This window comes from Triturus cristatus, chromosome 7 (genome assembly GCF_964204655.1).
Source record: "Triturus cristatus chromosome 7, aTriCri1.1, whole genome shotgun sequence".
Lineage (NCBI taxonomy): Eukaryota > Metazoa > Chordata > Amphibia > Caudata > Salamandridae > Triturus > Triturus cristatus.
Window position 1 is genome coordinate 478,564,497 of NC_140590.1, and position 26,893 is coordinate 478,591,389.

Sequence of the window (26,893 nt, forward strand, 5' to 3'; positions counted from 1 at the left end):
GCATGACAAGAACAGCTCAAAATCAGGACTAAGTAATAAAACAGAAGATGGCCAGAGTGACTGCAGCCTCCAAGACTCTTTCAAGAGTTTGGCTCAGGGGACTTCCTGAAGAAGTGTCTTTAAGTTCTTGTCCTAGGAGACAGTTACTATGAAACCTAAAGCTTTGTGTGATTATCTGTAGGGTTTTTCTTTCTGCCCGAACAAGGAAGTATGCATTTGAAAGGCCGTGAGCTACCTTTAAAGCATCTATACAGATGTATATTGCTGCCACAGACTAGAAGTATTTGAACTCGGAATATCAGGCCCTTTTCTCAGAGGGAGTCTTTATTCAATGAATATATGAAAAAAATCAACTAAATGGACTTTCAGAAAATATGAGTCTGCCATACAGCCTTCCACTGGACTTTTTATGGCGGTCCTTAGGGTCGATATTTATTTCTGACACTACTTCAAAAAACCCAGCTGAACACCACCATAATGTCTTAAAGTGCGGGGGTGCTCCAGTTGCAATGGTGATTGATGAGGCAGTGCTGGTCTCCACAGAAGGAACCCTTTCTCCTTTAGAGCACAATAATAGGTGATTTAGTGGGGGCACAGAGCACCTACGCAAACTCCCATCACCCCACACTCTAACAGGAAGCACAGTCTCACAACAGGATAGCTTGGTTTCTAAACAAGGACGCAAATCTGCTCTATGCTTCCGTAAATATCCCAATGCAGTTGGCTCTTAAAAATGACAAAAACATGGAGGCTACATGACTACGTGAGCAAAGGTATGTGGCTACATGACTACACGCTACGGCAATGAACAATGTATTTGGCTGTTGTATAGACAGGTTTTTTTCAAGAGGAATGCACAACACTAACAACTGGTCCAGCCAACAGAGTGTGGGTTAAATATATGCGCGCACACCCACACACACACACACACAGTAGCAGTGCAAGCTTCCCTCCCATACACAGACAAAACAGTACACACTTCCTCACACACAGAGAACACGACAAGCAGCAGTACAAGCCTTTCCCGCATAAAGAGACCAGTTGCAGCACACGCTACAACAGTGCACACGTCTTCACACACACACAAAGCTATAGGTCCAACAGCAGTGCAGGTTTTTGCGCCACAAACAAAGCAGTTCCAACACAGGCTGGAGTAGTGTCCACTTCTTCAAACACATGTAGTAAAGTGTCCAGCACCAGTGCAAGCTTTTTCTGCATAAATGCTGCAGGTACTGATCCGGCTGCAGCAGTGGACGCTTCTACACATACAGTAAGGGAAGCAACTGTCAGAGCTTGCCGCAGTGTGTGTTAGGGTGTGTTTGAGATTGTGTGCTAGTGTGTGGTACTGAGATAATATGAGATGATGATGTGTTTGTGTGTCTCATAGTGAGTGTAGGATACTGAAACGGTGTATGTTTGTGATGTGATGTGACGGTGGTTGTAAGCTAGTACGATTTTTTTTACATGTGTATACAATATAGGTATACCCCAAGGCGGACCATGAGGTCAGTCAGATGCTCTCGGAATTTCCAAGTACAGAGTTGCACTCGAACAAGGGAAATCGACCATTTTCCGTCATAGGCCCTTGAATATGGAGCTCATTACCAGAGGATAAGAAACAAAAGTTAAACCAGTCACAGTTCAGGAGGCACTAAAAACTTTGTATTCATACTATGAATCTGAGCCTTCATGAATCCCATGGCGGTGCCCATGGCAATTAATTGTCCTCGCTGTTGTTTTTTTGTAGTTTTCCTTGAGCCAAGAGATGCTTGTATAGATCGATGATGTATGTGTGAGTGGCGGTCGTGTTGGTAGGGTGGCAAGCCTGTGACTGCCAGACTGTTGGTATGGTGTGATGGAGACTGTGGGTTTGATATGGTTCTTATCAGTGCAGTATACCCTTCTCCTTGGGTGCACGCCATCTTTCCCTTCAGACCAGAGCTGAGATGCAGTCTCCCGCCCTGTCCACTGCGCTGAACAGCAACAGACGCTGTTAGGAGTTCAAGAGTGAAGTTTGAATTCACAGCAAAACTCTCTGTGCAGCAAACAGCTGTGTACAGAATAAAAGCCTTTTCCTCTAGGCCATGGAAGTGGCATTTTGTAGCAGAATGTGTGCATGGCATGGAGCCTTCCAAGAACCAGGCATCCCATCAGAAAGCACCCAGTCAATACCTGCATGCCAGCCAGGCTGGGCACATGATTCGCTGTACATACACAAGCCAAAATAGCATCCTTGGGGACTGCAGGCATCGTTGTTGCCTGCATTGGCATGTGAGTGCATAAAAAGAACTTGAAGGGAATCATGAGCTGGCGTCGAAAGTCTGGAAATTTAGCTGTCATGATGAAGGTGAGAGAAATAGGCCGCCACGTTTCACTCTCCATGCATACACCTACATGATACATTTACAGCATATGGTTGTCCATATTTACTGTCAATATGCATGCAGTGGCAGCGTGAGCACATACTACAATTTCTCTCGTTTTCTAGGTTAACAATTTCATCTTTCCATAGTGGTATGTAGTATTACTTTTCCTTTTTCCAACATTTCTATTTGTAATGTTATGTCTGCTCAATTCGCAAATGTATAGCAGATTTCCTCTGTTCATAGGGCGGTGGGTTACATATGGACCTGATAGGTTGCTGCACCCGGAAATTTGAAGAATAGCGGGGTGTTAGAATTGTGCAGCATCAGAATATTAATTTCAGAATATCATCTGCCAAAAAATATTGTGTCTGTAATATACTCTACTGGATCACAAAGATGACAAGCGTAATCTAAGTGAGTTCAGCCCTGTGCCCCAAAATTATCCTCAATTATCCTGCACCTCATCTCAATTGACCCCTGAAATATCAGTACAGTGGTGGAGAAGCAGGAGCTGACGTGGCCTGAGACCCGACTTTCAACCTCAGCCAACAAAGGACAGTTGGAGACACGCTAGGGCCTGATGCGGGTGCGGAGACAGGGCTACGTATGAGCTGACTTGGTGCCCTAGAGGGATTGAGGTGGTCGGCGGCAGTGTTCTTCTACCTCGACCTGTGGTGCTTGACTCTGGTAGTGAGTGTGCTCTGCCCCCTACTACCCCAGCCCCAGGATCTTTTTGTTGAGCCTCCTATGGCCGGTCACCCAGAATATTGGGAGCACAGCTGGTGTACCACTTGTGCAGGGTTAAGGCAGCAATTTAGCAATACCTGCGGCCATGGCAGAAGGCAGATATTTGAAACAATCAATCCTGATACTAACAAAGGGGCTTTACTTGGGTGGCAGAGCCTCTCTGACTCCCTTCTTGGGGTTCTGGTGGGGCTGTTCAGGGTAAAAGTGGACGGGTCTGTTACATGAGCAAGGAGTATAGTGGGTGTGAAGACAACTACAGATCCTGGGACCACTAACTCTTCAATTCTCCCACTCGCTGAATTCTCGGCCCGGCACCTGCAGGTGCAGAGGTTTTGCTTGGGTGGTGGAGCTCTCCCGGGATCGGCCGAGGAGGGGGCCTAGAGTGAAGATATTGGCTGATCCCTATCTGACATGGCAATATCTCTACTTGTGACCATGTTAAACTTTTCTAGACTACGTTTAACATTGCACTGCGCGCTATGTGCTCCCAGCTCGATGACGCGTCAATCTATGAAAGATCTAATACTCGAGAATATTATTTTTACCCATGACATATCTAGGCAGTGATAAAAAATCACTAGATTCATGCTAAAGTTTCCCAAAAATACTTTTGTCTCAGGTTAAATTATTTTCCAAGTTTAGTAGGAGTTGAGAAAAGGAGGAAACTTAAAATGGATATGCTAGTTTTATCAGTCAGGCCCACTAATAGAATCAATTAGAATCGCATAACTCAAAGCAGTGAGACGACTTTCCTAAAATTAGGAGTTCTTTATGCAGCATGATGACCCAATAGTGGAGCAAGAAACTGAAAGCAAAAGCCTTAAGAGTGTTGATCACTAGGTGAGGCACAAACCATAAAGAGGTGGCTTAAAGAGAAACTGCCTGCAATTACTAGAGAAAATAGAAAAAATGTAGATGTGCAAAACCGCAACATTTTTTCTTGCTAAATTCCTCGGAATTCAATAAAAAAATTGAAAAATTACACTTTTGTTACAAAAATGTGTTTTGCTGGTATCTTGTATCACGTTATATCACCCAAAGGTGTAAAACAAAAATAACACATAAGATATTGGCAGGAGACTGGTTTTAGCCGAAAATGTTTCTTAGCGAAACATTTCCTGCTTGAACCAGTATCTGGCTTGTATGTCACAAAATTGAATACTGTGAAATTTTAGAAAATGTTGTGAATTTACAAACTTTTTCCCATGCCTAAAAAAACCTTAGTGATGATACAGTCACTGCTTTTATCAGCCTATTCCCAGCCCCAAACAATCTTTCAAGGAAAGGCCCCAAGCAAACTCACATACTAGGACCCTTTCACAGTAGCATGAACTGTCGCGATCGAAATCACAGAGGATTTGCTCAAGAAAGTCAAAGTCAAAGCGATGTCCTTTAGCAAGCTGAAAGAACAGATTACAGCAGAGCGTGAGAGGATCTCGAAAACGTATAGTATTACTCAGCCACATAAAATATTCCTTCTTTTTTAAGGATTTAAGATACTTAAGGACATATTGATTGAACAAAAATTTGAAGACTTAATTAACCGGGCAGCCTTTGTGCAATGTATTTCTTATTTTCTGTATTTCTAATTTTCTGTATTTTTATCCCTTGTTTACCCCGCTCAGGTGTCCTTTGAAGGTAACAACCACTCTTTAAAACAAGTAAATAAAAAACATTAAACAAAAGCCCACCATAGTTCTACATACTTATTCTAATAAAACCTTCAGTAACACTCCCATTGTAAAGCCCCTCAACAACTTAGTCTTACAAAGCCTGGAGTTTATTTTCTTAAATGTTCTGTTTCATTCATGCACAGCTAAGGACCAACCACTAAAAATGTCAAATGATAACCTTTGACCTGTGACATCATACCATAACTGGGTACCGCCTGTGCAGTCCCTCTTTAATAAAAACAATATCACAATGAGGATAAGTTAAAAAGTGGTAACAGAGGGGGCTGGTGTTAAAGGTAACACTCTGCCCCCTCCTACCTCCAAGGCTACAACTGTGTTTCACCTCAAAGGCAAGAAATCACATTAGCACCACACCTTTTCAAGATAAGCTGATGTGTGCGCAAGCAGACGTGTGGGGGCAGAGGAGGAATGCCCGGGTGAATGGTGCTAATATAAAAGACCATATACCTCTCTAAATACCACCCACTTGCACCTCTCCAAATACCACACGCCCTCCAGGCATGTCGGCACACGAGGAAACACAATACGGACCGTCGGGGTGTACTTCCGTTTACTTGCTGAGATACGGTACAGAGTGTGCGAAAACAGCAACCCGGACTCAGCACGGAATTGCAGCCTTGCACCCTGGCGCCGCTCATTTAATAATGAACACCTCTTTGCCCTCCCAAAGGCAGCCTTTCATCATTCGAGAAGAGAATGAACCACAGACAGTTTAAGCAACACATGCTGAACCATTCTTAAAGCTTGTTACATTTTACCTTATATTACATCGGATAATCAGTTGGGGCGAGGTTTTCGGGGGCTCTTGTACAGACCCGCTGTCCACAAAAAAGATGTGATCTCAAAATTAAAACTTTAAACTATTCCTGCTTACGCTTCTGTCAACTGTTGTTCCAAAAGCGCACGTAAGGTGGCCTGTCGTGTGCCTACCACCACTGGTGGGGATTATTCCAGCCCCTGCACATCTGCTTCTTGCTCTGTCTGTGCCAGAGCTGTGAGCCGTCAGTTGGGGCCCATCTGTCATCTCTTTACAGCTTCTCAATTATGGTACAAATAATGTACATGGATACAAATCCGGCTCACACGAGCAGGGCTCATACAACATTTGGGAAGAAGCAGCGGCAAATGTATGCTGTCGCGAGAGAAGGTGCACCAGTACTATCTAGTCTGCCTCCTAATCCTTGTGCGGCTCTCTCTCCTGCCCTGTCTTTACACCCACACTGCAACTATGGCCTTGTGGGAGTTACACATTTTAGCAATACATTTCGGGCCTTACGCTGCCTGCCGTTGCGTCACTTTTTGTGACGCTGCTGCAGCGTACAAAATGCACCACACGCCGCCATATTTACAAAGTGACGCATCTACGCAGATGCATCACTTTGTAAACCCCTGCGCTACATTATACCTGCGACAGATATAATGTATGCAGAGTGGGTGTTCCGGTGCAGAAGAGGCTTTTAAAAGTGTTGCAGTGAAATCTATTCGATTTCACAGCGACACATCTAGAACGCCACTGTGTTGAATCCTTAGCTTGCCTCACAGCAGGTACAAGGAGTGACGCAGGCCCGAAAGGACACATTGCAGGAGTTGCGTTAGTTTTCAGACACACCCCAGCAATGTGCCACTTTTGCACCTACAAATACGTCAGGAATACTGACTTATCGGTAAATCCTTGCGACATGTAAATACGGCGCATCCATGGTGTTGCACTGAATAGTGTTGCATCGCTGTTTTCTCGCAGCGATGCAACACTTTTCATAAATGGGGCTCTTTTTACGTTAGTACTGCTGCTTCTGATGAAAACAACTTTGCAGCATTTACTACCCTTTAGGTTAAGAAGATCATTGTTTTTGAATATGAAGAGTTGTATCTCATGAACCTTAGGTTCTAAAGTCACACCTCTGCAGGCTGTGCTCTTTTCCCATTTGTGAGGACGAAAGTCCCCACACTGTTGGGTCAAAAGCATCATCCTAACTATTTTGGTTAATTTGTGTGTCATGCATTGTTTCAACGAGGTGGTGTTGGATATTTGAATGTGCTGAGACCAGCTCTATGTTCGAGTGCTTCCAAGAACGGTGCTAGGTTCGGCTGGTCAAGCGTGGCACTCAACGTTTTCCCAGATGTCTGTAGTTGTGGGTGGCGTGCCACTTGATGAAGGACTGTTTTCCCATAATTTCACCAAAACTGAACACTTATGGGGCTCAGGAAACAGTACTTGTTATTATTCTAGACTTCAGAAAAGAAACTCTAGGGGCTAGTAGAGACATTGTGATTGCCAGGAACAGAACCCTTATCTAACCTTCCTACAATGGACCATGCCTCAAAATCTAGCAGAAAGCCTTAACTCGCAGTGACAAGACAGTTGTGAAGCTCGTACCAACCTGTGAGCGAATCAGCAAGAGTCACAGCTTAGCTGACAATGCAAAGACTCAAGGTGTGACAGTGACGTTTTAGAGTAAATATTTCTTTAGTGACTTTTTGACACACCTCTTGTACCAGCAAGGCATCGAGTCTAAGGTATGCTTGTACCCGTGATTTTCTTTTTGTTAAGATGTGGACATAGCAGCATTTACCTCTTCTTTTTCTGCTAAGCCCCAGACCTTAATGGACGGATCCCATACCTAATTGCTGCTGGCCTAGAGGATGCCCCCATTTCTAAGGAAGTTTGGTGTTTTATCTTTTGATTTGTCCTGTCCATCCTGCTTTGGGTTCTATCAGAAACAAGTCCCAACAACCCTCTAATCTCAAGTTACATCTGCTCAAGTATTTGGTGTCCCATTAACAATACACCTTCGGTCTCTTCAGATCTGAATGCAAAAGATCAATTCAACTGGGTATTCACAGACTACCTGAGATCAGTCAGTATCACACAAATGATTCTGTTCCCTCGGATGTGAACACTATCAGGAACCCATAGGTTCTGGGGCAACAGATACTGAACTGACCATTCCAAGTGGTGCACATCTCCGGCCCACATCAACCATTTCATCCACCTTTGATTTTGATACACTTAGGGTTTTAGTTTGGTGATGATTTCCACAACTTGGGTTCAACTCATTGAGTTGCCTTGGAAAATTCCTTCTTTGCTTTCTATGAATCCGGTCCAGAGGTAAGACAACAGAGATGATTATAGCATTCACTGACTAGACCATAGCAAAAGAAAACCCAGTATTCCTCAAAAGCATAGCCAGATTGAAAACGGGCGAATGTTCAACTAGAAGTGTTATATTAGTTTGTTAAAGAGAAGTGCATATATAAGCCACCAACTTTCCACCCCAAGCAGCAACTGCCCACGTAAAGAACCTTGAGTGTGATGATGCATCGGAGAGCATATGCGTCCTAATCAAGTGAGGCCAAAGTCATATATCCAAGATGAATTGATGAACATAGGTCATTCGTGACAAGAGAACAGACCCTTTCCTGGATTTCCTTATCCCACCCATAGCGTAACACTGAGCCACAAGGTAAATGATTTGTTGGTTTCCATTTCTAGGCCCAATAAACATCTAGTACCCTAAAGGTGCCATAAACTCTGGGATTGTTTTAATTGGGCTGTAACAGTAGAAGAACTGTGCTATACAGAAACCCAGTAATAAAACATAACAAAACACAACTAAAGCCACATAGATCTGAATACCTTCATTATGCAATGGCAATGACAATCAAGATAATGATTGTAAGGTGGCAGAATGTTATTCCAACATGGCGTCTTCTTGGGACGCGTACAGAGCTTCTAGAAAGGAAAGTTTCCTGTTCCAAAAAACAGCAATAAAAAAAGGCACCAATGAGCTCCCACAGGGAGGGAGCCATGAGCAAAAATTCCAAGTATTTTAAAAGTAATTAACTGCCTACAGCTGCTTGAAATAGTATCCTGCACCAATTGGTTTAAATAAGCAAATCCCCTACATCAGTGTAAATGCTAGAATTACGTATGCACTAGATGTTTATGCCCAGCAAGACCTATATGCACACAGCCTTGTGAAACAAGTACTGCTGCTGCGTGATGTCCCTATTCAGTGTATGAGGATGCATGCACAGCTGTTACCTGTTCTGTTGTGAAAGTTTGCCTAGCACTTCAGCTGCGCCACCTTCTGTGAAACAGATTTTTGGTACGTCTCACCTACAGACTCGAACAAGTTCTTGTGGATACCAACACCTTTCAGTGGGCTTGGAGCCGACCTGTTGCTTGCCAATAGTGGCCTTTCTTGTCAAACTTATTTGCCTATGTCCTATTAGATCCTCCTCTTCTTGTGTCTGTCCTTCTCCTGGAGCATAGGCGCTTTGCCATCCTTTTGGCTAGATGACTTGTATCTTTACACTGCTTACCTTCAGGGATCTACTTTTTTCGTTTTCATTCAGCGTTCCATGAGGGTGCATGTGTTTAATGGCTCGCTCACTCACTCATGCTCCTCCCTCCCCCCAAATACCCTCTCCATATCATGCTCTCAGGGTTGCTCCCAGCTCCTACCAACTTGCCTGTAAAAACACTGCAAGAGGTATAATTTGTTCAGGCTATGACTAAAGAACACTTTAATTTTAATGGTTGTTTTTATTTTATCTCCTGCATTCCACATATTGCATGAAAGCACAGGCATGGTCAAATAAGGGCTTTTATGGTTCTGGGGAAAGGGCTGTCTGCTGCACTCTGCTGGCGTTTACACAAAAGGTGTACTTAGCATTACTGAAAATGAGCTGTCTCTTCTGAAGGGCCATAAATCTGCTGAGTGACCATATAGCAGAGGAGCAAATGGAGGGTCATGCTTCATTTCTGAGTACTGTGTATAGTAAATTAGGCCTTGCCAAGCATTTTCCTTTAAATGTTGACACCGCCTTACTCTTTCTAAATTATGTTCAGAGTTCCCTAAGTAAAAAGTATATGAAAAATAAAGCGCACCATTTTATAATGATTTACAATACTAAATTCAACGTACAGTTTTGAATACCGTAAGATATTTTTACTTTTCTGCCAGTATTTTGATAGTTTTTACTTTTTAAAGAATGATTTACCAACAACCATTGGAAAAGCCAATACCTTGGGTTTCGCATTAGAAAGGCGAGACCAATTGGCTTGGCCAGGTCTTGCGTTAAAAAAGCCTGCCCTGCTCAGTCTATGATTGTGTGTTAGTAAAGCTTGGGAAAATCCTGTTCACTATACAACAGCTCAAATGATTGCCATTTGCAAGTGGAACTGCTTTGATAGTTGCAGTGAAGCTCTTTCAGTCTGCCTTTTGAACTTTAACCAGGGCTCATAAAAATAAAACGAGCTAAAATGAGGTAACAAAGGTAAGGACCTTAAGCTGTTTGTAAACTTTAATCCCACATGAATGGATCCCTTTAAACCTGGATTCCATAGGTCACACAATACAACACTGATTGCACTGACTAGAGAACTGAACAATAATGGAAGAGAAAGCTGAAAATATATTAGCAAGACCGTACAACACAGGTGAAGGACGCTAGAAAGCCTTCAAGTGACGGAGGAGAGAAATATCCAAATTTAAAGGGCATACCCAGACGGAGGATATGGCTGAAGATGTTAATCCACTGAGGCATATCAGGCATCACTGGGCCTGGAGGGCCATGTCTGCCACTGCCATCAATTTTGTAGGCTCCGAAAAAGTGTATTATCTTAAGACTGAAGGAAAATCCCTACATTCTAGAAAGAAGCTGCTATGTCTGCTGAGTTATAATATCACATGAAGAAGAAGGGCGTTATGGGGCACACACCTGCCCTCACTAGCTCAAACAAACACAAAAATTGGTGTGATACCCTCAGAAAACTGCTATCTGTGTAGTCAACAGGTCAGCAGGTCATTGACAGAGACCCAACGGGCTCTCTGTGTGCTGCTAGTTGTTCTTTATCTAAATTCAAGGCAATTCCAAGAATTGGACGAGGATGGCTCACTCATGTAATGTGACATGCTTCATCATTTGCCACCTTGTCCCACCCTGGTGAGATATTACTACCAGGGACGACTCAACCTCAGAATGGGGCTTTTTTGGCATAAATACTGTACAGTGACGCATACAGGCCATTATACCTTAGTGTGACTCCTCTGTTTACCCCCTGGTAATCTTTTTAACTAACCAGGGATACCACCAAATTTAAGGATACTTTAGTGGTTTATCCTCATGTTTTTTAAATGTAGGATCTGGACCGAAAGCATTGTCCTGAAAGAATAGAAATTTCTAAGAACTCCCTCAGAAAAGCCCCATTCTGAGATTGAGTCCGCCCTGGTAGTAATATCTCACCACGGGTGGGACGAGGTGCCAAATGATGAAGCATGTCACATTACATGAGTGAGCCATGCAGCTTCAACTTGGAAATCAGGCCATGCTGGGAGCTGGCATCTTAAATAAGAGGGCTTTGAGCATGAAATATCCTTGGCATGTCACAGATCATTATCAACCCAGCTAAAAATCAGCGTATTCTGAATGATGCCATCTTGCATGAATGATGTAGGCTTGGCTTTCGACACCATCTTAGCCAGCTTGGACTTCTTATATAGCACAGTGCCAGTTCACTAGCCAGGGATAAGCATCTTCTGTGAGACACCATCTTGTGCCGCTGGAATGTCTTGCCTAATGTTGTTTTGTTTGGCCACCGCATATCAGTATATGCTGTGCGCTGCCATATTAGGCAGAAAAGATTTTCTGTATCACATCACTCCATCTTGCGTCTCAGGCAACAAGTTTGTATGACGAAAACTCTAGTTGCTAGACGGGGATTCTCCTAACCTGGATGCTGACCAGATGGTAAGCTAAGGATCACCCAAACCTAGCACGCTAGTTCTTACTTTACCACACAGCCCCAACTCGCTATTTAGGGACTTTCCCATCCCAGTTGTTGCCATCTTATCTGGTACTTCAAGTGTGACGAAACAACAGCTTGATACCTAGAGATCAGCTAGTCCTGAGAACAACTATCTTGGACACGTGGTTCTTCATGTACCAATTAACTTCATCTGGCCATCAGGAAATTATCTGTCATTCTTAGGCCTGGATATCTTTGGAAAACAGGACTTCATGTGGTAAGTAACTTTACAAGCCAAGTCAGAAATAAGCATGACTTGACCACAGGCATTCTGGGCTCCAGGGACCCAATCTAGGGTATAGTTCCAACTAGCCATCGAGCGATCATTCCTTCTAGAGTGCCCATATGCTGATACGCTGTGTCCTAAGTGAAGTCCAGCCAACCACTGTGGCTGATCCACCACAGGATTACATCAAATAGTTTTGGAAATTTCCACATGAACAAAAGTCCTAAGAAGTTGTAATGTTAAGTAATTTTGTCATTGGGATAAACATTCCCCTTCAGAAGACAGACTGCACTAATAACTCCAAAAAATATCTTAAAGTAGCCTCTTGGCAAAGCAGTCCCTGATTATGAGCCTCGACCCTTGACCTCAGCAACAGAACGGAATCTCATATCACTCCTGTGAGAATTCTTTGTGCTTTTATGGACGAATATTGTACATATATGGGAACCAAGATGTGAGCAGCTCTGCCAGGAACGCTGTTAAATTCTGCACATTCACTGCAGGCTGATGAAGCTGTGGGGGGTGTCCTTGAACAGCCTACGACATCTGTATAACTCATGTGGGAAACTAGCAAACACTGCATAAGAATTCTGGACAGTTTCTATAATCCATGTGCGTCTCTTTGAAAATATGACCAGTGCATGCATCTTCTTTGGGGGAAAAAACAATCCTTTCCCCTTCTTCTAAGGAAAATGTAGTCTAATGGTTTTGCTGTGAATGTACGAGGTCTGGGTTGTTTGCTTGATGCTGTGGCCTCACGTCTATGCTCCACTGACCTTTGAGAGAGGTGTCTCTAAGTGGAGTTTAATGTGACCACAACTGTTGATGCCATAATTCTGACCTATTTGTGGATTTTATTCAAACTAAAAGATGGGTGGTCTGCTGCAGAGCAACTAACCAGGCAGCTCTTCTGCCCCTAATACAGATGTCCATCATATGCAAAACACACAGGGGCAGATTTACAAGGAACTGACGCATCTGCATAGATGCGTCAGTTTCTTGCGTCAGCGCTGAATGTCCTTTACAATACAGTGCTCCATGGCACAAGGATTAACAGATGCGTCAGACATTCTGACGCATCTGTTGGCGCAAAAGTGATGCATTGCTGGTGTTGCTCATGAAAGTGACGCAACTCCAGCAATGAGCCACAAAAGATGGGTGAGTCCCATAAAAAAAACCTGCATCATTCCTTACCCCTGGTCAGAGCAGGCGTAGGGATTTTGACGCAGTGAAGGCGTAGAGTGACGCAGTGAAATCTTGTAGCTTTCACTGCGTCAGTTACACATGGCTTTTTGCGTGGGAACGCCCACCTGCACACATTATACCTGACACATGTGTAATCTCCCTAGATGCGTCACGTCGTAAATGGGCCACAAAATTTACGCTGCGGTAAGTCACAAAAGTGACACAACGGCGGCACAAAAGTCACGCAAGGGGCTTGTAAATCTTCCCCATAGTATTAAGTTGGCATAAGCCCCTGTGCAACATCCACTAGCTCTCTAATCTGTGGTAGCATTACGGCACTTTAGCCACCTCTTCATCAATGACACTGACTGAAATGACCAGGGCATGTCAGACTGTTTATATAGTCGTGGAATGGCCAATGAGACTGGCCAAAAAGCTGGGCAGTCTTGCATGAAAGAGGATGCTGGGGTATCTGACATATACATGAAAGTGGAAAACTAAGGGGCAGATTTACAAGGGACTGACGCATCTGCATAGATGTGTCAGTTTCTTTGAGTCAGCGGCAAATGTCCTTGCACCACTTTGGATGCACTGTATCTACAATACAGTGATCCATGGCGCAAGGATTAACAGATGCGTCAGAAATTCTGACGCATCTGTTAGCCCAAAAGTTACGCATTGCTGTAGTTGTATCGCAAGCACGACGCAACTCCAGCAATGTATTTTGGGGCAGATTTACAAGTCCCTTGCGCCACTTTTGTGTCACTTTTACCATGTTAAAAGTGACGCAGAAGTGGTGCAAGGGGCTTGTAAATCTGCCCCTTTGAGGCCTATTCTTACTGGGGCAGATTTACATGCCCTTTGCACCTCCTTGCGCCGCCATTGCATCACTTTTTTTGATGCAACGGTGGAGCAAACAATGCGGCCTATTTAGAACGTGACACATCTAGGGAGATGCGTCACGTTGTAAAGCCCTGCGTCACATTATACCTGTGTCAGGTATAATGTATGCAGGGAGAGCATTCTCATGCAGGAAGGCCTCGTAAAAGTGGCGCAGTGAAATCTACAAGATTTCACTGTGCCACATTTAGGACGCCTCTACGTCATAACCTTAGGCCTGCTTGAAGCAGGCGTAAGGAGTGACTCAGTACAGTATGTATAGTCCTCAAAGGGGCAGATTTACAAATCCCTTGCTCCACTTATGCGTCACTTTTAACATGGGAAAAGTGACGCAAAAGTGGCGCAAGGGGCTTGAAAAATGTGCCCTAAAATACATTGCTGGAGGTGCGTCGTGCTTGCGACACAACTCCAACAATGCGTGACGTGTGGGCCAACAGATGCATCAGAATTTCTGACGCATCTGTTAATCCTTGCGCCATGGAGCACTGTATTGTAAATACAGCGCATCCATGGCGGCGCAAGGACATTTGCCGCTGACGCAAGGAAACTGACGCATCTCTGCAGATGCGTCAGTTCCTTGTAAATCTGCCCCACTATACTTAGTCACTCCTTACGTCTGCGTCAAACAGGCATAAGGTTATGACGCAGTAGCGTCCTAAAAGTGGAGCAGTGAAATCTTGTAGATTTCAATGCGCCACTTTTACGAGGCCTTCCTGCATGGGAACGCCCTCCCTGCACACATTATACCTGACGCAGGTATAATGTGACACAGGACTTTACAACGTGACGCATCTCCCTAGATGCTTCACGTTGTAAATATGCCGCATTGTTTGCGCCACCGTTGCGTAAAAAAAAGTGACGCAAAGGCGGCGCAAAAAGGTGCAAAGGGCTTGTAAATCTGCCCCTAAGGGTTGTTTTCAGCAGCAGGCAGCAAGCTGAATATTGGCAGAAGGAATTGGTCTTTGTTTAAAACCCTAGTTCACCACCATGGGTATTCTCTCTAAATTCCTAAAATCCACAGCCCCCACATTCCCTATGCTTCCGAACGAATAAAACAACTCCCTGCTGGGCATGACGAGTGGTGCAGGTTTCCAAAGTTCTTAAAGGGGCAGGGGCCCTTGCGTCGTTTTACAGTGGCTTACATCAGGACATCACTTCCTACTTTTCCTTTTGCTCAATACCCTAGCGGTGTTTCAGCCACTTCTACTGCTAGTTTGCACTTTGGCTTATTGTCTGTAATAATATAAAAATGACAGTAAATAAGTGCATTTGTGGGCAGGTTTTCTATGTATTTCATTTAATTTGGAAAATGTGACTTTTTTTATGTATTCCTGGGTCTCATGCACGCACAGCGATATTTTACCTTTCACAAATATGAGTGAAGATGCCATGGTGGGGGATCTGCGGCTCCTTTGTTCGCCACACCATTCCGATGGCCACGCCCACACTGTCCTGCTCTGCCTTGGCTCTAGGGTGAGGTGGCCTGAAGCCCCAGACTTCCGCAGGCACTCCCAGATGTTTACTGATGCTCCGGGCACCCCAACATTTTTACCACAATAAAAATAAACATGTGGTAGAGCTGCTGGCATGGTGAGCAAAAAACATGATGGCTTTAGGCCCAGATCTCTGTTCTGGGGTGAATGTATGACATTGTTCTGCATTCTGTCCATCAATTGTTGTTTTTGCATTTGTCACCCCAAGTGGGACGGGCATGCTGAGACGTGGGTCCCGTGCTCTCCATGTCACTGGAGTCAAGCTATCCTGGCTGATGAGGGCTGAAAGCCTGAAACCGGTCCTAGGATGCATGTTTCCAGTCCAGGGAGAACCTGGCCTGGCAGTTCGGGCTGGACTGTTCCCATTGGGCGCAGGGTCAAGACTGATTTGCATATGGCTGGGTCCAAACTGGAATGGCATGGTGAACAAAAAAACGATGGATTTAGGCCCAGATCTCAGTACTGGGGTGAATGTATGATATAGTTCTGCATTCTGTCCATCAATTGTTGTTTTTGCATTTGTCACCCCGAGTGGGACTGGTATGCCCAGTGGTGGGTCCCCTGCTCTCCATGCCACTGGAGTCAAGCTATCCTGGCTGATGAGGGCTGAAAGCCCGAAACCGGTCCTAGGTTGCATGTTTCCAGTCCAGGGAGGACCTGGCCTGGCAGTTCGGGCTGGACTGTTCCCATTGGGCGCAGGGTCAAGACTGATTTGCAAATTGGCTGGGTCCAAACTGGAATGGCATGGTGAGCAAAAAAAATGATGGATTTAGGCCCAGATCTCTGTACTGGGGTGAATGTATGACATTGCTCTGCATTCTGTCCATCAACCGTTGTTTTTGTATTTGTCACCCCGAGTGGGACGGGTAGGTCTGTGCTCTCCATGCCACTGGGAAACCGGTCCTAGGATGCTTGTTTCCAGTCCAGGGAGGACCTGTCTTGGAAGTTCAGGCTGGACTGTTCCCATGAGGCACAGGGTCAAGACTCATTTGCATATGGCTGGGTTCAAACTGGAATGGCATGGTGAGTAAAAAGAACTATTGATTTAGGCCCAGATCTCTGTACTGGGGTGAATGTATGACATTGTTCTGCATTCTGTCCATCAATTGTTGTTTTTGCATTTGTCACCCCAAGTGGGACGGGTATGCCGAGACGTGGGTTCCGTGCTCTCCATGTCACTGGAGTCAAGCTATCCTGGCTGATGAGGGCTGAAAGCCTGAAACCGGTCCTAGGATGCATGTTTCCAGTCCAGGGAGAACCTGGCTTGGCAGTTCCATTGGGCGCAGGGTCAAGACTGATTTGCATATGGCTGGGTCCAAACTGGAATGGCATGATGAGCAAAAAAACGATGGATTTAGGCCCAGATCGCTGTACTGGGGTGAATGTATGACATTGTTCTGCATTCTGTCTATCAAGCTCTTGCGCTGCATGTTACATCTGTCCTACGTACTGTAACGCTGAGCTAATACTACCATGCGCTATGCTAATGCTGCCATTTTGTAGTCCTACTTCCGTGTCCCTGCCTGTCCCAGTTTTTAATTTTGAAGATCTGGTCACCTTACTGTGGGGCAGATCTTCTCTCTGCCGTCTGTAGAAGTTCAAAGAGAATGGTTCCTTTGAACAGCACAGCAGTGGCATAACAAAACATGAGCACACCCCCTTTCCCTCCTGCAAGATAAGCTGAAGTGGCCCCTCAAACGCCCATCAGTAAGGGCTGAGGGAGCCCCCTCCAGTATGGGTAAGCCTGCCCCCCTTTCCACCTACACACACTGCGGGAGCTGCGGGGGCCTTAGTGACGCCCCCGAGCCCAGTGCATTGTTGTTACTCATTGCGAAAAAGGTTTAAAGGCAGGCGGAGATGCGTATGCTTTCCTACCTACAGGAGAGAGTGTAGCTGCGGGTGCGCGGGTGAACATGTGCTCGCTTGTTTATGTTCTGTGGACTTTACTTGGCACAAGCTTTGCCTCCCAGGGTAACAGAGAGCTTTATAAACATTCAGAAGAGCACATCCTATCCACGTTACAAAATCATAATGAACATGTGGTCCTATGTGCCCATTGCCTCTAGTTATTCGCCACCTCCTGCTGATCTACTTTCCCAATAACTACATTTTTCCCACTAACAATTTAGCCACATAGTTCCATGTCCACCCCCCAACATCTGCTCTTGACAAGCATGTCGCTTGAAATCTTTCAGTGTAGTAGTCAATGTGCTCATACATTTGTTAATGTTAAAGTGCGCCGCTGCAGCCCAGGTACTGGAAACTTTAGAAAGGTAAGTGCATGGAACCACCCTCTAGGCGGTGGATACAAATACATCCAAGAAGCTTGGAAAAGACACTGTCGGGTGCAGTAGGGTCACAGTGCGAGAGCAATGACGCAAATCAAGTATTTCCACGTTTGAATGGCTTTTCTCTTTTTATGTATGTTAATAACATTTCCTGCCCAAGACTTCCTTGTCCTCCGGTGTATCCGAAGTGTCTTTCCACGGCTGCCTCAGGGAAGTGGTGCAAGCCACTACACAGATTAAGCTGGGGATAAAGCTCGTGAAAGTTCTGCCCTGAGGCAGTGCCAAGCAGTGCAGCACAAGCAGTGGCCACTAGATGTCTCCATCAAGCCACTCTGTTACAAAGTCCGCCGCTTTAGAAACACGACCCTCTCGCAGAGAAGCAAGGGGGCTTGGCCACTATTTTTAACAGGGTTACTTACAATCGCAACTGGTGGCCACTAAAACCTGCAATGATGTGACTCGCCAGGTGTGCATCAGAAATAGCCCTCGGAGAATTCCGAAGGGTAATCAGACTTTAACAGCTGTGTTTACGCCAGGTTTGTAAAGACACAAACGTTGGCCGTTCGCCCTTCTACTTTTTTTGGCTATGAGGCAATGTTTTAAAAATGCAAGCTTCTTGGCTGGGGAATCTGCCTCACTTGAGACCGAAACTACACGTGTGTGTGTTTGTGGATAAGTGTGTGCATACAACGTTTCAAAGTGTGCTACCAAGCGACTCCAGTGAGTTGCATGTTACACGAATATTGATTACATACATGTTCTGACAAACGCTTCTGTGAACATCCTGCTGTTAACACATGTGAGTGCGCTACATGCGTGTAAAAAAACACCTGTAAACATACCGCCGTTAGCAAATGTAAGTGCGCTACATGCTTGTAAAGCAACATTGTAAACATCCTGCTGTTAACAAATGTAAGTGTGCTACATGCTTGTAAAGCAACCGTGTAAACATGCAGCTGTTCACAAATGTAAGTGTGCTACAGCTTGTAAAGCAACCCTGTAAACATCCTGCTGTTAACAAATGTGAGTGTTCTACATGCTTGTGAAGCAACCCTGTAAACATCCTGCTTTTAACACATGTAACTAGCAAGTTTGTACACATCCAGCTGTAAACAAATATAACCTGAAGTCTGAGGGCCTAATTCACAAAGGTAAAAAACTTAGACCTAAAGTCTAGGTTTACCAGTGTGACTCGGCCCCTAGACTGCAGGGCTAAATTTAGAGATTAGGTCTAAGCTTACCTCTGGGAATCGAGCCCAGACTGTTAGCAAATGTGTGAGCTACGTGCCTGAATAGTGGCATTCCACCTCATATTGCTAACAAATGTACTCTCATTTACATATACCATGCAGCAAATACACGTACTTAAAGCACTCCTACAAATGGCTAGCTTTCAACCAGTATACTATTTGCTACATCACTGTAAAACACTCATTAAAAGCATAAACAATAGGCTGTATATATTACAGTACTGTTTGTAAGGGCACTGCTAACAAATGTGCAGTGCTCTGCAAGTCTGGAAAGCGTTCCTATAAACCTCCAACTTTAAATTAAAAAAATACATACAGTGTGCCTCGTGTGCCACGTTTTAAAAGTTCTTTTGTACATTTCCGGGTTACCAAATGAGCTATTTTGCAGTTTCAGGTTTGCAGAGTTCAACAAAAAGGCCAACTATTCACAAACATGTCCGGGACATCTCTGCAAAGTCTTCCAATTGTTCAAAAACGGGGTGTGCTCTAGGGATGCCTCAGAATCTCTGAAATAAGGCTCCGCTGCCAACGATGTTCAGTGTGGTACATGTGTGTAAGCACCTGGACAAGCACTCACTGGAAACAAATCTAATGTCTGCTGCACCTTTATAAGATGCTCTCCCCCTACTTTTGGTAAATGCATGTTTTGCTGTGTGTTTGTGAAGAACCCCTGAAAACGATATTGCCAACAAATGTAGTGTATGCTATAGTTCTAAAACCTCTCTTGTTGCGAGCCTGTGAAGTGCTTCGAGGCCCTTGCCAAGGCCCTGTGAAGCACAACCCATGCACTTCGTGTGGTACAGTTGCACTACTAGGGCAATACTCCTCAAATAAATATATCTCTTGGTGCATGGATTAAGTTTGAATCTAATAAAAAGCGCTGCAGAGCCACAAATGCCCTCATGCTCTTATCCACCAAGATATCTCGGAGAGTTTAGCGCTGCCTGCTGTGGTCTGCAGATCACGAGCTCTGACAAGACCAACGCAGCCTTTCATCCTTCAAAGGTTTGAAAACTGAGTATCATTCAATTCGGCACAAGTAACACCTGTTACTTGCGGTGTTTAGAAATGACAAACCCTTGGTACGAATTGAAGCGTTATACAATAAAAGCTACCGTTTTACGCAAACACTCACCGTTAGCGGAGGAGTTCAAACAGTGCCAGGTGGTTTCAGGGCTGCTGCAGTTCTGCCAAAGATCTGCCGAGAAGTGGTCACTGACCAACCATTTCTGTAAAAAAAAAAAAACACAATCAATACAACAAATATGAAAAGAAAGGAGGCCTCCGGTCGGAAGGGTGGTGCCGACAGGAGAGGTAGCCTGGGGCGGGGGAAACGCAGCACTGAGCCAGGCGAGAACTGACACCCGGAGCTGTGAGCTTTGCTTGTTCTATTACTGACTGCGACGAGGACCTTTAACAATCAGACACAAAGGTACTTTTTTAAGACATCGAGTCTGCCTGGCGGCTGGAAATGCAGCGTCAAGCATGATGTTGCAGCCCCATGGTCCGCAGCTCTAAAGAGGCACAGTATAGCGCTGCGTAATCCACTTACAGGCTCATGGCGCACAGGGGGTTCTCGTATGAATGCAATACTGATGTTGCAGCCCCAAGGTCCGCAGCTCTAAAGAGGCACAGTATAGCGCTGCGTAATCCACTTACAGGCTCATGGCGCACAGGGGGTTCTCGTACGAACGCAGTCCTAATAGACAAACGAGCATTCGCAATGTCCTTACAGGGGTAGCTAACATCTCCCCTCTGCTGCATTAACACAGAAACGAAGAAATCCTGCCTTTCTAGCCTCACTCTCGTGAAGTTCCAGAAACAAGTAGTTTCTCTACGGGGTTCAGGGCAGGATATGGGGTGTCGACATTGCCCCGTACAGGCCCATTAGAACAATCAAGCGACGTTGTACCAGATACATGAAAACACCAAACTGCAACCATTAAACACCCCATAACACGGGCAAAACAACTGCCTTGGTGACTCTTTGGATGCTCAGACTCCTGTCCTGAATCGACCACAAACCACCCATTTGCACCTGTAAATCCGCTTTTAAATGGTCCTCTTGCAGATCGACATGACGGGAGAGCGTCCGTGGAAGAGTTTGGTTATTCCATATCCTCTCGCCCCCTGTCCCGCCCTGCCAGGGACACAGCCTCGCCCAAAGAACTCCATTTTTCATAGAGACTCGGTGTGTGCGGATCACACCCACAGCGCGCCGTGTAAAGACACTAGGGTTGCAACAGGGCGGTACCTTGGCGCTACATGAATTATTTACGTGATTTCTAACACGCACCGCACTACAAACTCAATATAGGACCGAATTAATAAAGAATGTCACCTGAATGACAGTAAACACCCAGGAACCACTCGATTTATTTAGAGCAGAGAAAAAGTAGATCTATGTATCTGGTATTTAAGTGGGCATTTTGACGTACAGACTAATTCACAGTCGACTAGGGAAGGAAACCCGAGATCATTCCAGCAGCTCTGCTAACCGCAGAGGGAATGTGTGATCCTAAACACATTAGTTAATTACCCTGAATTGTCGTGAGAGATTAGAATCAGGTTTGGCCTCAGTGCGCTATGAAAGGACACTCGCATGCACGTGCAGAGGGAACATTCCCTTTCCCCAGCTCGCCCAGAGTCTCTCTGCACCCCACCCTGTCCCCAGGAGCGCAGGCTCCGAGCATGAACAGTTCTGTACTTACGCTGACTATGGTGGAGACGAAGAGCAGCACCAGGACCGCCACGTGCAGGACAATGATTCCAAACAGCAACAGCAGCATCTTCAACGAGTATCTGGGGTAATCTAGGGAGAAGCAGACACAGAAATCGGTGTACAAAAGCAGACGCACTTTTCCTCAGCCGTCCTGAGAGGAGAGTAACTGGAACAGGGCGTGCTCGGCTGGGCTGGGTGCTATTAAGAATGGGGTGTGTCTACGGGTCTGTGTCATAAGTCACATGGACACCAGGGGGCGCTGTGTAGGCAGAGATGGGACAGGCACATCAGCAGACTGCATTACATCAGACTGGAATATGGGCACTCTGCAGAGCGCAGGATCTAACGGAGATCATTGTTTGCTCTTTACTCTCAGGGTGGTTTGTGGGCGTGCGAGGGAGATCCCTTTGGGCAGTTTATTCGAGATCCAGCGGAGAAGAGTGAAAGCAGATGTGAAGCAGATGTGATTGCAGTGATGAGGAGGGCTGTGTACTACTGCTAACCCCAAATGCCATTCTTGACCTAACTGTGTGATCCTGGGCAAATCACTGTGCTCATCAGCTCCTCTTCTGTCAAGTTAGGGAGAGCTAACAAGCATTATGAAAAGCAGTACACATACTGAACACAAATCATCTTCAATGTTCAAGTACAAGTAGATAGCAAGTTTTCCATTCAGATAATTTGGAGAATATTTCTTATTTCACATTGTTTATTTTTTGTGGTGCACACTAAACTTGATTCTGTATGAACACTGTACTGCATTTAAACAAGATTTTCTAAAGTTATGAAATATGAATCATTCGCACTCAGAGAGATATAATACAAGCATTGTTTTGTGTGCGCACTGGTGTGGAGCTGGGTAGGGAGGGCTCTAACAGAACGCTCCCGTCCTCAGTGTTATTTATTCCACATTCCTGGAGGAGAGGGCGGGTGCCCTACTCCCGCCTATCTTCTTGCTTGGAAAACGACAGAGCGGTAGCATGTTTATGTATGGCATTTACAGTTTGGTTCACCGCCGCGATGTCAGCTGTAAAGTAACGGAGCGCTCTGCAAGGTGGGGGCGGTGCAGTGTTAGGGGGATTGGATGTCCGTGTGGGGTAGTTAGGGTCGTGCAGGGGGCTGATATTGCCATAAACAGGGGGCGCTCAGTGGCATACATAGCACATGCCCCTGCTGCGCAGCAGGGTGGGACAGCCCTTTAGGGATCACCAGTCAGTCCAAGACGCAGGGCCAGTCGTTACATTCTACAGAGGGCGTCATTTTGCGTTGCGCCACTAGGGTGTGCTGACGGTTTAGCAACGGGATGAATCCACGGGGCCTTCACAGCATGGAGAGGTGTATGTCGATCCCACGCTTGGGTGCTGGGGGAGGGGCGAGGAATAAGGCAGGGGGGGTGGTTCTATTCGGGGAGGCGCGGTAGTGGCGCGATGCGAGCCTAGTTCCTCAGTTTGTCCATTGAGACGTTCCAGACGGTGAGGTGGTTCTTTTGCGTTAGGGGAGGGAGGCTCCACACTGGCAAATCAACAACTTCACCGTTAGGCCTCAGCCGTAAATAGGCTGAGAGCAAACGAGCTGATTGGACGACTCTACACAAAGCCCCTCGCACGTAGCTGGCCATACGCTAAATGTAACGTGAACCATTTCTCTACCCACCACATCTCTCCTCCCACCTCATTTACTTATCAGTCAGTAGTCCCCTATACATCAAGCCCCACATCAACAGCGGCCCACCTCCCTCACACCGCGGCCTCCACCTCCAGTGTGTATCCCCCACCCACATCTCTCTTCCCAGCTGCCTTTTATGCACCTGTCCACATCTTAACCACAGCTCTCCTTTACCCTCCTCATCTATATCCACTGGGCTCCACACACACCTCTGTCCCGACCATCGTTGCCTCTCAGATTGCTCCAGCCCTGCCCACCCTACAGTCTTTATCCACCCATCCCCAGTGCTTTAAATGGAAAAAAATAAGTGCAGGTACTCATTAGATTGAGTTAGGGGCGTGGCTAGTGGGCGGGGTTAGAGGCGGGGTGAGACATCATGATAGAAAACACTTCTAATGAGTATTCATTTTGCCCTTGCATTGCCCATGACAGTTGTCTCTCAAACTGTCCATATGTGCAGATTAACAGGTACATATGCTAATAAAGGGTGTTGTGAAGTACTTCTGAGAACAATGCAAGGAGCTTCTAATCCTTGAAAGCAGCCAAGCCTTCAACAGTACTATTAGCACTTTCAGGTTAAGAATCAATGTGCACCAGGACGAGAGAGACTGGCATAGCATCATTAATAATAATGCATTAGACACATTTATTTCAAATACCTCCTGGGTGTCCTAATTTTCTTCCTCTCTGATTTAGTTTCTCTCTCACACACAAACATACACACAACCAGGCAAATGCACACAAACAAGAAAACAAATACTCTCTGTGAATCTTCACATCTCTTATCTCTCGATCCCTCCCCCACTCACTTCTCTCCCATTTGTATCCATTTCTCTCGCTGCCCCACTCTCTTTACCCCAAAGGTATCCTATAATCCTCTACTATCACTCTTTCTATTTCTAATCTGCCATCTCCGTGCCTATCTTACACATTCCATAGCTGTCTCAATGTCTTCCCCATCTCTGTCTGTGCTTACCCCTTCTGTTTGTATTTTTTCCGCCTTTAAACTCTCCTCTGCTCATTCTATCTCTGCCCCCTCACTCTTCACCTTCACCTTCTTTCACCACTTTTTCCTTCCTCTTCTCTCAACAGAAGGCCACACAGCCGGGTAGCTTGCAGTGGCAGACATTGAGCACTGCAGGGTCGTGAGCATGCACAGAGTCCAGCAGGGTAGAGGTCAGGGGGAGAACAATACTGGCCTCTGATGGGCAGGTCAGTAGACCTCCTCCCACCTCACCTGGGCACCAGGCAGGCAGTGTAGGCCATGTGCACCACCATATTCCAGCCAATGACCCAGCAGGTGGAGGAGGGTGGGGGTGGATTTGCAGGAGCAAGTGAGTCAGGCCTCAGTGGGAGGCCAAGCGGTTAAAATGGCACGGTCACTTCTGCAGGTTCTCTTCCCTCCCACCCATTCAGGCTGCACACATTCGTGTCCCTGGCAGCCGATGTGCAATACACTAAAAAGACGACCCAGCATGGAGGCCCAGCAGGGGGTGGTTGAGGACAATGAGTGCTCCCATCTAGGAGCAGAGGCCCACTTGCTCCTGCGGCAGGCCTCCAGCAGGCCGTCCAGCTGAATGTTACAGACAGACCCCAAAACGGCCAACATGCTGCCAAATAAACAGGCCACAGCTGGCCCTCAGGCATCGGCCCAGTGCCCACCTTATGAATCAGAGTACCGGTACTCTCCTTGGCACTGGAGAAGGGCCGGTACTCAGCTTGGTAAAAACAAGAAGCGCCAGTACTCAGTACCTGTGAGTACCGGCCCATTTAAAGCACTGCCCACCCAACAATTCTGCACACGCCCCATTCACTAACAACCCGCTCCTTACACCCATGATGCAATCCTAGCCACTGCTCAGCTGTTCCACCCACTCCCACCCCTGCCCCATCTAATACACTACCCGTGCCCTTACCCCCACCACAACATCACTACCTAACCAACAGCCACACTCCTGGCTACACTCAAGGCACAACCCGCATGCCACATACATCTGTCCCAACCCACATTTAATAAACACCTGATCTCTGACCGCCTTGTACTCAGTTTGCCAGCCTTACCTACCATGCCCACCTGCTTGTACAACCCTGCCCCACCTCGGTTACACCCACCAGCTTTCACCCCCCTGCCCCAATCTTCCCAACCACTCTGTCCACCACACTCCCTCCTCAGTCACTGCCAAACTATTCACCTGCCAGCCACTTACTAACCACCCATCTGCTCCCACACCCCAGAATCCCCTCCGCCCTCAGACACTACCTACCAGGCCCCACAGCCCTCCTCGGCCTTACCCTACACCACCCACATGTCTGCTACACCCCTGCCCTCTACCTCAGCCGCTACCCCCTCCTCCCCATACTTCTGCCCCATGGTTGGATTGGGAGAAGTTTTATAAAAAGAAGAGGGGGGATCTCTAACAGAGGCATGTTTTCTTAACTTTACTTAGATTAAAAAAAAATGCACGGATTAGTTCACACTGGTGAAGCACCTGAAAACAAGTGAGGCCACTTCGGCTCAGGCCTCCTGCCCCCACTCAATATGCATACACTAATAGGCCGGCCCAGCCAGAGAAAAGGAGTGACACCTCTGCCCCTTGATAAAAGGGAGGAAATGGACGCCCATCTGCCTCCAGAAAGGCCACTAAGGCACCCACTGGGGGCATCCGAACAAAAGAGACACAATCCACATCGTTCCCCCCAGGCTGCCCAAAAAAGCAGCCCACAGCTGGAACTCGGATACCGGCCCCTCGGCCATTGCCCAAGTGCCCACCTTACCAAGCCGTCCCTGCTCTGCCCCACCCCGCCTACTGGAGTATTACTACTGAGAGCTTGTTTGTCCGATCCCTGTCCTGGGTTTGTCTCGTCGCCGTGTACAGTAGTTCGGCCTGGGAGGAGGCAGTGCACCTGCTGCACTCTCTTCTCCCTGACTGTACCATCCGCTCCTGCACCCCTGTCAGATCAGGGCCAGGCCTGGATGGGCCTTGCACACACTAACAACCAATAAACACAATGGATTGCGAAGCAGTGACCTCAAAATATAAGCAATTCAATAAAAATGGAAGTCCCCGGTATTCACACGGCAAATAAATGACTTGCTTTTAAATTGTAAGTGGATGGAATGTACTATTGTTAGACTTGTCACCGGCACAGCAGCAAGGTGCGCACCTGAAACAATAACCAATCCGGAGTGACCTCGGCACACGTCACCCCTGTTACAGCCGCCACTGCCCTGTTTGATGCCGGAAAGAGTTGTTCACTCTTGTAATTCTAATGTAGGCCCGATAACGTTTCATGAATCACCCTACGGACATGAGTTCGTGAAGCTAGGGCATCTTATACCATCAGGGGCGTAGCTTCATGGGGTGTTTCGGGTGTTACACCCCCCTGAAAAATGTATTTTGCAATAAATAGTTGGGTGCAAGGGCTTTTAGTCAAGCATGGTGAGGCCTGTGTTGGATAGCATCTGGGATTTTCACATACACACAGACAAAAACACACCCATACACACACACTCGCTCTCTCCTCTGTTTTAAAGGTCTTAAA

At 46.2% G+C, this 26,893-nt stretch overlaps 1 protein-coding gene across 2 annotated transcripts in view; it reads right to left on the reverse strand.

Annotated features, from left to right (window-relative positions):
• PMP22 (peripheral myelin protein 22) overlaps positions 1 to 26,893 on the reverse strand; it is a 93,007-nt gene that overhangs the window by 36,637 nt on the left and 29,477 nt on the right. The window contains exons 2-3 of one of the 2 annotated variants that reach the window (XM_085616804.1): positions 21,675 to 21,775; positions 20,099 to 20,192 (exon numbers count right to left, since the gene is read on the reverse strand). In XM_085616804.1, coding sequence (XP_085472930.1) covers positions 20,099 to 20,192; positions 21,675 to 21,752 — 172 coding nt within the window. In that variant the 5' untranslated portion in view covers positions 21,753 to 21,775. Of the gene's footprint in view, positions 1 to 20,098; positions 20,193 to 21,674; positions 22,317 to 26,893 lie in introns of those variants that run through there. The other variant, XM_085616805.1, reaches the window with a different exon arrangement.